Here is an 11,705-nt window from a genome sequence, read left to right as displayed (position 1 = left end):
CTTGCCGTATTACATCAGACTTTGCCCACTGCTTCCTCTGCATCCAGGAGGGTGATTCAAAAGACTATTACTGTGTTAAGTGCCCAGCAGAGGTTTGCTAATGGGAAAGGAGAAATTTGTACTGCCAGGATTAGTGATATTAAGCCTGTGACTTTGCCTCTTAATTCTCAAACTCTTTTATGGTGTCGTGCTGTCCTGGGAGTCCAAGGCCGAGATTATCCAGCCCTGGTGGAACCAATCCAGATGGAGGATTACCCTTATGTGAGAGCTGCCAAGTGCCTGGTGAACGTCTCCCAAGGTAAAGTACCTGTCCGTCTGATTAACCTGAGTGATCATCCTGTTGCGCTTACTAAGCATTGCCATGTTGCCCAGCTGTCCCAGGTGTCCTTCCAAGACATCATTCGTCTCCCAGTGACAGAAAAGCCGCCAGCTGCAGTCAGCGGATGTTCGCCGGTGACCCAGCCACAAGTGCCCTGGTGGGAAGAGCTCCATGTGGGGGACGAGACTACCCCCCAACAACAACAAGAAGGGATTATACAGCTTGTCAAAGAGTACCACCAGGCCTTCAGTAAGCATGCTACGGATTATGGAGAGGTGAGTGCCATACAACACACCATACCTACTGGCTCTCATCCTCCTATCAAGGAGAGATACAGACCCTTACCGCTTACTTCATATCAGACTGTAAAGGAAATGATCCAAGAGATGAAAGACTCTAATGTAATCCGGGACAGCCGTAGTCCGTGGGCTGCACCCCTAGTCCTTGTAAAGAAGAAGGACGGTGGTATCCGTTTCTGTGTGGATTATAGGAAAATTAATCAAATAACCCACAAAGATGCATACCCACTGCCCCGCATTGAGGAGTCACTAACTGCTCTGGGCTCCTCTGCCTATTTCTCCACCTTGGACTTGACCAGTGGCTACTGGCAAGTACCCATGGCCCCTGCAGATAGGGAAAAGACTGCTTTCACTACTCCCATGGGCCTGTTTGAATTCAATTGTATGCCGTTCGGGCTATGTAATGCCCCAGGAACTTTCCAGAGACTAATGGAGCGGTGTTTGGGTCACAAAAACTTCGAAACAGTGCTGCTGTATCTAGATGACGTCATTGTGTACTCAAAAACATATGAGGACCATCTGAAACATTTGGCAGAAGTATATGAAATCCTTATCAAATATGGCTTGAAGGTAAAGCCATCCAAGTGTCACCTGCTCAAACCTGCAGTAAGATACCTGGGGCATGTGGTAAGCGGAGAGGGCGTGCAACCTGACCCTGATAAGTTATCGTCTGTCCGTAATTGGCCGGTTCCTACTACTGTCAAGGAAGTGAGGGGTTTCCTTGGTTTTGCCGGCTACTATAGACGTTTTATCCCCCATTTTGCTCAAATAGCTGATCCTATCCAGGAACTCTTGAGGGGGCAACCCAAGAAAAGTCCTAGAACTCCTGTGCCCATTGAGTGGAATGAGGGAAGAGAGATAGCGTTCCAATTGCTAAAAAAGAAACTGACCGAGCCTCCTGTGTTAGGTTATCCAGATTATAGCAAGCCTTTCCATCTTTATACCGATGCTAGCAAGCGAGGCCTGGGAGCTGTGTTAGCCCAAATCCAAGAGGGAAAAGAGAGAGTGATAGCATATGCAAGCCGCTCCCTGAAACGAGCTGAGAAAAATGACCAGAATTATAGTTCCTTCAAACTAGAGTTCCTGGCATTAGTGTGGGCGGTGACAGAAAAATTCAAGGATTATCTAGCCGCCACCCCGTTCATTGCATTCACTGACAATAACCCTCTGGCACATCTAAATACAGCTAAATTGGGGGCCTTGGAGCAGAGATGGGCCTCTCGCCTTGCCAACTATAATTTCTCTGTAAAGTATCGTGCTGGACGTACTAATGATAATGCTGATGCTTTATCCAGGCTTCCCACAGAGACAGCTCCTGATGATGTGCGAGATGCTTGGGAAGATGTAGAGATGCCGGCTTTCTATAACAAATTTGCTCAACAGGATCAGGCTCGAGCTACCAATAACAGAGCTGCAGTTCCTTCACCCTCCAGTAGGCCTGATCCTAAAGAAGAAAGGTGGGTGAAACTACAGTCTGAAAGTAGAGTGCTAGGTGAGTTGTTGGACTTCATTACTAGTGGCAGAGCCCCTGAGAGGATTCGGCGTAAGAGTGCAGATCCTGAGCTCATCAAACTGTGGAGACAGCGCCATCAACTCTTCATACAAAAGGGCCTATTGCTACGGAGAAGCCTAGACCCAGTGTCCAACGAGAGAGTGCACCAGATTCTCATACCCCGACGAGATGCAGGTACAGTAGGTGAACCCGATTTTGTGTCAATCTCGCTCTCTTTCTCGGCGAGATTGAGCACCTACGAGCCCCATCGCGGGAGCCAGCGCCGAGCTGGCTTGCCGCGATGGAGACAGAGCCGTCATAGAAGCGACGGGAGATCCGACTTGGATTCCCGCCAATTCTACACGTGTGCGGCGTTTGTTATGAATCCTGAGGGGGAAGTCCCCGCCGGATTTTAAATAAAAATCCGGCCTGGGTCCCCCCCTCAGGAGCATACCGGGCCCTTAGGTCTGTTATGGGTTGTAAGGAGAGCCCCCCCTACGCCGAAAAAAACGGCGTAGGGGGTCCCCCTACAATCCATACCAGACCCGTATCCAAAGCACGCTACCCGGCCAGCCAGGAAGGGAGTGGGGACGAGCGAGCGCCCCCCCCCCCTCCTGAGCCGTACCAGGCTGCATGCCCTCAACATGGGGGGGTTGGGTGCTCTGGGGCAGGGGGCGCACTGCGGCCCCCCCACCTCAGAGCACCCTGTCCCCATGTTGATGAGGACAGGGCCCCTTCCCGACAACCCTGGCCGTTGGTTGTCGGGGTATGCGGGCGGGAGGCTTATCGGAATCTGGGAGCCCCCTTTAATAAGGGGGCCCCCAGATACCGGCCCCCCACCCTAAGTGAATGAGTATGGGGTACATCGTACCCCTACCCATTCACCTGCAAGAAAAGTGGTAAAAACACAAATAAACCACACAGTGTATTAAAATATTTTATTTTTCTGCTCCGGAGGCCGCCCCCTGTCTTCTTTATTAGCTCTTTTACCAGGGGGGGGCTCTTCTTCTTCCGCTATCCCGACGGGTCTTCTCCGCTATCCGGGGGGTCTTCTCAACTCTCCGGGGTTCTCCTTCTGTCTTCTCCGCTATCCGGGGGGTCTTCTCAACTCTCCGGGGTTCTCCTTCTGTCTTCTCCGCTATCCGGGGGGTCTTCTCAACTCTCCGGGGTTCTCCTTCTGTCTTCTCCGCTATCCGGGGGGGTCTTCTCAACTCTCCGGGGTTCTCCTTCTGTCTTCTCCTTCTGTCTTGTTGACTCGGCGCACCCCGGTTCTTCGTCTCACGAGACTCGGCGCACCCCGGTTCTTCGTCTCGCGAGACGTCTCGCGAGACGAAGAACCGGGGTGCGCCGAGTCTCGCGAGACGAAGAACCGGGGTGCGCCGAGTCAACAAGACAGAAGGAGAAGACAGAAGGAGAACCCCGGAGAGTTGAGAAGACCCCCCCGGATAGCGGAGAAGACAGAAGGAGAACCCCGGAGAGTTGAGAAGACCCCCCGGATAGCGGAGAAGACAGAAGGAGAACCCCAGAGAGTTGAGAAGACCCCCCGGATAGCGGAGAAGACCCGTCGGGATAGCGGAAGAAGAAGAGCCCCCCCCCTGGTAAAAGAGCTAATAAAGAAGACAGGGGGCGGCCTCCGGAGCAGAAAAATAAAATATTTTAATACACTGTGTGGTTTATTTGTGTTTTTACCACTTTTCTTGCAGGTGAATGGGTAGGGGTACGATGTACCCCATACTCATTCACTTAGGGTGGGGGGCCGGTATCTGGGGGCCCCCTTATTAAAGGGGGCTCCCAGATTCCGATAAGCCTCCCGCCCGCATACCCCGACAACCAACGGCCAGGGTTGTCGGGAAGGGGCCCTGTCCTCATCAACATGGGGACAGGGTGCTCTGAGGTGGGGGGGCCGCAGTGTGCCCCCTGCCCCAGAGCACCCAACCCCCCCATGTTGAGGGCATGCAGCCTGGTACGGCTCAGGAGGGGGGGGGGGCGCTCGCTCGTCCCCACTCCCTTCCTGGCTGGCCGGGTAGCGTGCTTTGGATACGGGTCTGGTATGGATTGTAGGGGGACCCCCTACGCCATTATTTTCGGCGTAGGGGGGGCTCTCCTTACAACCCATAACAGACCTAAGGGCCCGGTATGCTCCTGAGGGGGGGACCCAGGCCGGATTTTTATTTAAAATCCGGCGGGGACTTCCCCCTCAGGATTCATAACAAACGCCGCACACGTGTAGAATTGGCGGGAATCCAAGTCGGATCTCCCGTCGCTTCTATGACGCGCTTGCTGGGATGTGCTGTCACTATTCCAGTGAGTGCGAGATCTCGGCACCATGTTGCCGAGTATCAGCGCGACGCTGTCGTGCTAAAAGCACAATCTCACAAACACCTACTGTATGGTGTTGGAGATGTACCACAATCAATCCGGTCACTTTGGGGTCCAAAAGACTGAGGCTACTATCCGCCAGCGGTTTTACTGGGTGGGCATGAGAGAAGACATGGAGAAGTGGTGTCGAGAGTGTGTAGCCTGTGCCTTAAAACGGAGTGAGCACCATGATCAGAGGGCACCACTGAGACCCATTGTAAGTACCCGTCCTCTTGAACTTGTCGCCATCGACCATGTGAAACTGGAGCCTAGTCGCTCAGGGTATGCTTATGCCATGACTGTTATTGACCATTTCACTAAGTTTGTTGTAGCAGTGCCTGTGAGAGACCAGACAGCCAAGACTACAGCCGAAATGTTCTGGAAGCACTTCCTCCTGCCCTATGGATGTCCAGAAAAGATCCTCACCGATCAAGGACCTGCTTTTGAGTCCCATCTGTTCCATGAACTGTGCTGCTTACACAACTGTAAGAAGATCCGGACAACGGCCTACCATCCTCAAGGTAACGGATTATGTGAAAAAATGAATCAGACCTTGATAGAGATGCTGAGGGCCGTGCCTCCTGAGGACAGAGGAGATTGGCCCAGTCTGTTGCCACAGCTCATGTTCACATACAATCATACCATACATTGTTCCACCGGGTATACCCCTTTTTACTTGATGTTTGGGCGCCAAGGGACATTGCCTGCTGATCATTCATTGGACATACACGTACCTGATTGCATTAACCCATTACCTAACACCGACTGGGTTGCTGAACATCAAAGGCGATTGAATACAGCCAAAGCCATTGTTCAGGAGCGTATGGACTATGCTAGGGACCGACAGCAGAGAGACTATGATCAAGCAGCCCATGCAGAACCCTTGACAATAGGGGCCGTGGTATGGTTAAAGAATAACCGCCGTACCAGTAAATTGGACAGTAAATGGGAGCGAAGTCCCTATGTTGTCACGGCAATCCCAAATGTTGGAACTCACACTTATGAGATCACCCGGGAAGACAAGGGATCCCAAATTGTACACCAAAACCGGTTAAAGCTCTGCCTGACACCAGAACCTAGTGCCGAGAGTTCTGGATCTGAATATCCTGTGTCAGAGTCAGCAATACAGCCCGAGGATCCTATGCAGGCTGTTAGTAATCTGAGGTATGACGCTGATCCCATGCATTGGCTTCTGACACCTTGGTTGAACTTGCTGGTGCCTGCTCCGGCACCTACTGTAACTTCACCTCCGGAAGAGCTGGTTCAAGATGCCCCGGATCCAGTTCCCCCTCTAGTGGATCTAATTGTTCCAGTTGTTCCAGTTGTTCCTGACCAAGATCTCCCTGATGGAGACCCTCCTGTTGCTCCTCTCTCTTCTACCTCGTTGCTAAGGGAAGAGGAGACCCCTGTTTTGAGAAGGTCTACCAGGATGACCAGGGGACGCCCGCCAGTCCGTTTAGGAGACTTTGATTATTCTGGTGGTGTCTCCTCCCAAACAGTTGCCACTGGCAATACCTTACTTGATATTTGTGCGCAAGAATGGACTCCTCCACGTGAGCCCTTGCCTGTGATACACCCACAGGAAACTCCTGGGTAGTTCCGTTTTTATACTGTTTTATCTATTGTGCTGTTCTATTATGGACTTATTCATTGTCATGGACTATCCTGGTTATAATGTTACGCTGTGCCAGGTCAGCGCCCCAGTTCCATTCACTATCCTGAGAGAAGAGAACGACGCCCCTTGTCATCACCCTTCACCTTTGCCAATTGGACCTGATATGAACGTAAATGAAGATGAATTACATAAATGTATGCCTGCATGTTTCTTTTTCTGTTTCAGGTAGAGATTCCAGTTGGGTGAGCCCTGATGGAGTACGAGGTCGTACTCAGCTTAAAGCAGTGGGGTATGTAGTGTACGGGGACTGTAATGCCCGTCACTACAAAAGTGTTACTTGGTGTGCTGTCGTCCCCCCTTATTTATGGGGAAGTTGGTATATGTCATTTTTATAAATTGTCATGTAATGTAATGTTATGTATTTCCCTGTTACTATGACACTTGCATGTACAGGCCTGCTAGGGGTGTCATTCCAGCTTCTAGTCACTAGAGGGAGCTAGAGAGCCCTAGTTTATATAAGGCCCAGTCAGGGAAGCAAAAGTCAGTCTAGTTTAGAGCTCAGAAGTTTCTAGAGCCTGAGGAAGCTGAGAGAGAGACAGAGGCAAAGCGCAGAAAAGCAAGAGGTACTCAAGATAACAGAGGAGGTACTTTATAAAGAGAGAACCAAGGATATACGCCAGAGTTAAGGTATTGGGCCTTGGAGAAGATTTTCTATGTCCCAGGATCAGTCAGGAATAGAGTGCAAGCTCCTGTACTGCAAGTCCTGTGTTTCACACTCTGAAGTCACCTTGCTTAATCTGTATTGCCTGCATCGACCGTATTGAAAAATCAACTGTATGCAAAGGAACTGTGCTTCCATTAATGTCTCTATATGGAAACTACTAAAGTTGGAATTTTGTTTTAACATCACGTGGTTCCTCAGTTATTCCTGCTATCAGCAAACGGCGTGCCACCGTTTAATTGGCACTGGCGTCACGAACATTTTCTAACATCACCTGCCCTTGCAGAGAGTCAGCCGTCTCAGGTTAGTGTCTATTGCACTACTACACCCAGAAACTCTATTAAACACAACTTGAGTACGCTGCACAAGAGCCTCATTTGCATATTCTGGTGATGTCATAATCACATTTTCCACCAATCCAATTGCTTGTTTCAGAGCCTCATCTGCATATTCTGATGATGTCATAAAGACCTTGTCCCTTAACCGGCGCCTGATGCTGTAACCTGTGCAGTGCTGTTGTCTTCTCAGTGGGACATAGTTCTGCTCTCTTGCGTCCTTAGTGATTATTTGCTACAGGAAGCGATTTTACTAAAGATGTCTGGTTCTTTCCAGACCATGTGGCTTCTACTGCTGGTAACATCTGTCTTCATCGGACAGTCTCTCTGTTGCATACCATGCGACTCCAGAGGGAAAATGGCTATGGAAGAATTCAACACCTTTATCAAAAGCCAAGTCGATGACATTGACTCAATAGAAGCCTATGTCAACATCAAGCGGTTTGCCAAAGTCGCAGAAAAAAGGGTCCTGAACTACCTTGAGGATGAAGTCGGCATACTGGGTACTTATATTATTACTATTTTCTCTATTTCATATAATCTATAGATAGATAGATAATTATTGTACCATTATTTTCTTTCCAGATAAATATGCTATATCCGAAATTGCGTCTGAATATAAAAAATCTGTGGACGTCATCCAGGATATAGATTTTAAGGGTAAGTACAATATTTTATACGTAGGTGGAAATTCTACTTCTCTTATTAATAGGAATTAGTGTGTTGGGGGCTCAGACTGATAGATGAGGGGATCGGACTCTCATTCTTCTCCTCTTTATATATCTTAGAGATCCAGCTTCTTCACATCATTGGACTCCATTTCCAGCGACTCAAAGAAAAGCTCAAGGTTATCGTCCAGGACTCAAACCAACGTAAGTGGAATCTTCTTCTGTCTACCATTGTACTTATCTTCTACGTGTCTGGTAGGTTGTCAGAGAGGATGTTTTCAGCTTGTTTTCCTTTCCCTACAGCCTAGTGACAGGAGGGAGCGATTGTAATAAAATGTTCTATACTGGGAATTGCTATGCGTGCAGTTTTCTTTTGTATTATTGCAGTGTTATAGATAGAGCCCTCATATACAGGGGATTTCTGTTCTCTATTGTTTTCTATCGGTAATTCTGCTTTTCTTCATTTCTCACTTTTAGGGAGGTGTCCAAATAAACAAGGTGAGTTCTTCTAGATATAACACCTGCTATAATATGACATATAAGTGCATCACACACAGGCCTCTTGTAGTAATAGTAATGTAGACCCAAACTAGAGATCCCCACAGCCACCAATCAGATCACTGCTGTTATCTCCTACCCTGTACTGGACATATGAAAGCCGACATCTGATTGGCTGCCAGGGATGTTTGCACTAGGAGCTGCTGCGTTCTATAGAGGCCCGAACCGTTCTGGGGCGGCTCAGAGATTTCTGTCAATGGAAATCTAGAAAACAAAGTGACGAACACAGAGGCACTGACATCATGTAATAATAAGGAGACCCAGAGATTAGAGGTTTCTGAGTCTGACAATGAGAACGGTCAGTAATGTCTTCTTTCTTCTCCATTCCTCAGGTGCAGACAGCTGTGGTAAGTACATTTTATACCAGATTCAGCTTCTTGTCATTATAATTATCTATAAGATTGGAAGGTTATAACACAAGTGCATTTCCCCAGGATTAATGGTGCAAACCTACATCAACTGTCAGACCTGCGCCGAGGAGAAGGTTGTCTGCGCCGGGGGCCCTCCAAAAAATCAAGGTACAGTATAAGATTTCTATCATAGGCCAGAGGAACTAGAATTACACTATTTAATGCATGCCAATGGACCTTTCCCACTAGTGTGTGTAAACTATGTGTAAACTGTGGGTACTGTGCCTATTATACAGAGGTGAGCAGCACTACATAGGCACTTTACACAGCACTCGCTGACTATTATATGACTTCTTCTCTTTTCACAGACTACTTGGAGAGATGCAGCTGCCTATGCACCTCCAACAGATGTTTTGGTAAAGTAGAAGTTTATTTTCTTACATCTACATTCATATAGTACATTAGTAAATATATAGGACCCCAAATCCTCACCGTACACTAAATATACCAGTCACTGGTATACACCAGACTTCCCAAAGCAGGAGGATATTTATATTAATATGATTCAGTCAATAAGCAGGCTAGAAGGGTGATTTGTGGCAGCCTGTACAGTATCCTGTCCATGTGCAGGTGACAGAGGGGTGATAGATACCAGCACATGATTATCATATTTATTCTAATATTATAAGTGTCTTTAATGCTCGGCTCACATTTCATTTCTTTCTTCTTTTCTCAGATCTGAAAACTGGACGGTCCTGCTCTCCGTGTAAAGATCACAAGTCTCACCTGGCAGAGACTGTAAACTGTGGAGGTGAGGAGATAGCAGAATATAACCAGTTACTATCGGTCTCCTCTATGATGGCCGTATTTCCTATTAGGTCTTATAGAAGGAGACGTGTTATTGAGACAACTCCTAAATGTAGGACAGAATATCTACACAATTACTTCTATAATATCTTCTTTCATTTTCCTGTTTTTCTAGAGATAAATATAAAAATCCCAGAATATGAAGAACTAATTCTGGACTGTACTTTTGAATGGTACGCGAGGCTGGAGGACACCTATAACAACGTGTTCACCCTGGTAAGTACAATGCAGATTTCCAAGAAAATAAGGGTAAAATTGGGAGATTGTTCAGTTTGAGTTATACGACCATAATGTTAAGGCAGCGCTTCCCAAACCTATTCCTTTCATTACTCAAAAAACACTTAGCAGAAAGTCCTTTCACCCAATATCATCACCAGGCTGCTCAATATGGTCTAAAATAAGACTTTCTGTCATGTCAGCAAATTATCATCAGTAATTTTCTAAATTTTTGTCTTAATGATATGACTATGATAAATTACAAATATTATATTATAAATAGTTGTGATATCTGAGGCTCTAATAATTCTCCATAATTTTTCTATAGCCTCGTGAACACAATCCCAAAATCACCCGGGAGCCCTATCTAGTGATCAAGGGCGTACAGATGGGGGACTCCGGACGGTACACGTGTACCACCATCCTGGACTCTGAGGTGCCAGTGAGTAAGATCACCTATAACGTGGCAGGTAAGGACATATTATTACTGGCACTATGCTGAGCGGTAATTCTTAGATACGCGGGATTCATATCTACTTGTGGGTGATAATTAGTGGGAAAGGATCTAGTTCTGAAAATCTGAATTGTCACCTATAATGTGGGGTTATTTTACATTAGTATTTGTAAGGAAAAAAATATAATTGAAAGATTTTAGCCATTTCTGTATTTTGGAGCCAATTTTGATTTTGACAGTGCTTCTGAGCCTCCATGATGCAGACGATTCTGATATTCTGACATATATTTCATGGTCTTTCATGTATAAGATACACTACAATGTCATTATCGTTCTCTTCATGGAATTAACTATTAATGTAATTGTTTTCTTCATTTAGTTATCAGCGAATCGGAACAGGCGACAAAAAAATACCATCCTCGCCCTACACTTCCTGATGTGCTTGACATCACAGCGCCTGAGCCGCCACTTCTAGAGGAGCTACGGAACAACAATGCTTCCCTCATAGCAATATCTGTGGCCGGCTCCGTCACCATCATGCTGATCGCTGGCATATGGTAGGTAGCATTTATAAGATACTCTGTGGAACAGGCGTATTATCTTAGATAAATATTACACATTACACAGTGTAAACTTAGTCCAGGCAGTCACTGGATGCTCCAGATTTATCACAATACTGAACGCTTCATGATAAATTTGGCGCATATTACAAGGCCAGACATGTTATAATGTCAGTGGACTGATAAGCAGCTAATGTAAGAAAAAACATTGGAGGATCTGTGCACACATTTCACTCAGAGCTGACATGTAAGTAGCAAATATCAAATAACTGATAGATTTTCTTTTTTCAGCATCTGCATGTTCTGGAGGAAAATGAAATCTAGAGAGCCTCTGGAAAAAGAGCCAGTGTGAAGGCGAACCGTCAAGCACCATCCTGTACTGCCACCCGCCAGGAAAAAAAAACCTGAAAGTTTTAACCCTTCCCCAAAAACAAAAAAACTTTAAAAAAAACTTCCCATCCCTATTTCTCCCTTCCCTTTCTCTCCCTAATCCCCCTCCATAAAAAAATAAAAAAATTAAAAATGTTTCCCAAAAAATAAATAATTATCTTCCCTTCCCCTTTTCTTCCCTCCCCTTTTTCCCTAAAAAAAATAAAAATAAAAATATACAAGAAATCTTGACTGCAGCATTTCATTTCCCATTCCTTACCTGCCTATATATCAGATAAGAACTACAGAGACTATATCGGAGTAAGACCAGGACGATGGAGTCTCTTCTTGTTATTCTTGTCACCAGCGCCAGTTTCAAGATCTATAGTCATAAAACTTATGGTTTGACTGAGCGGAAACATGTCTTTATTAGAAAACCTCTCTAAGGGCTCATGGACATGAACGTATTTTTTGTCCGTGTCGGCTCCTTATTTTTTTTTGTGGCCCTAATGTAGAACCATTCA

General features: G+C 46.5%; 1 protein-coding gene across 1 annotated transcript; it reads left to right on the top strand.

The window, feature by feature from the left end:
• The first annotated feature begins 7,494 nt into the window (after positions 1-7,494).
• LOC120990706 (izumo sperm-egg fusion protein 1-like) lies at positions 7,495-11,218 on the top strand. The gene is made up of 12 exons (XM_040419612.1): positions 7,495-7,642; positions 7,725-7,799; positions 7,928-8,011; positions 8,285-8,305; positions 8,698-8,712; positions 8,800-8,883; positions 9,084-9,131; positions 9,452-9,526; positions 9,698-9,798; positions 10,127-10,268; positions 10,632-10,809; positions 11,104-11,218. The coding sequence occupies exons 1-12, from the start codon at positions 7,498-7,500 to the stop codon at positions 11,162-11,164; spliced, it is 1,029 nt and encodes a 342-aa protein (XP_040275546.1). The 5' UTR covers positions 7,495-7,497; the 3' UTR covers positions 11,165-11,218.
• Positions 11,219-11,705: the final 487 nt, after the last annotated feature.

Source organism: Bufo bufo, chromosome 2 (genome assembly GCF_905171765.1).
Source record: "Bufo bufo chromosome 2, aBufBuf1.1, whole genome shotgun sequence".
Taxonomy (NCBI): Eukaryota; Metazoa; Chordata; class Amphibia; order Anura; family Bufonidae; genus Bufo; species Bufo bufo.
Note: the sequence above shows the minus strand (reverse complement) of the source record. Positions and strands in the feature narration are given on the sequence as shown.

What these genes read in the sequence shown, in the direction of transcription:
- LOC120990706 (XM_040419612.1), top strand. Translation starts at nt 7,498, where the DNA reads ATGGCTATGGAAGAATTCAACACCTTTATCAAAAGCCAAGTCGATGAC. An exon ending in GGATGAAGTCGGCATACTGG is followed by an intron (nt 7,643 to 7,724) that starts GTACTTATATTA and finishes TTTTCTTTCCAG; the next exon opens with ATAAATATGCTATATCCGAA. An exon ending in GGGCCCTCCAAAAAATCAAG is followed by an intron (nt 8,884 to 9,083) that starts GTACAGTATAAG and finishes CTCTTTTCACAG; the next exon opens with ACTACTTGGAGAGATGCAGC.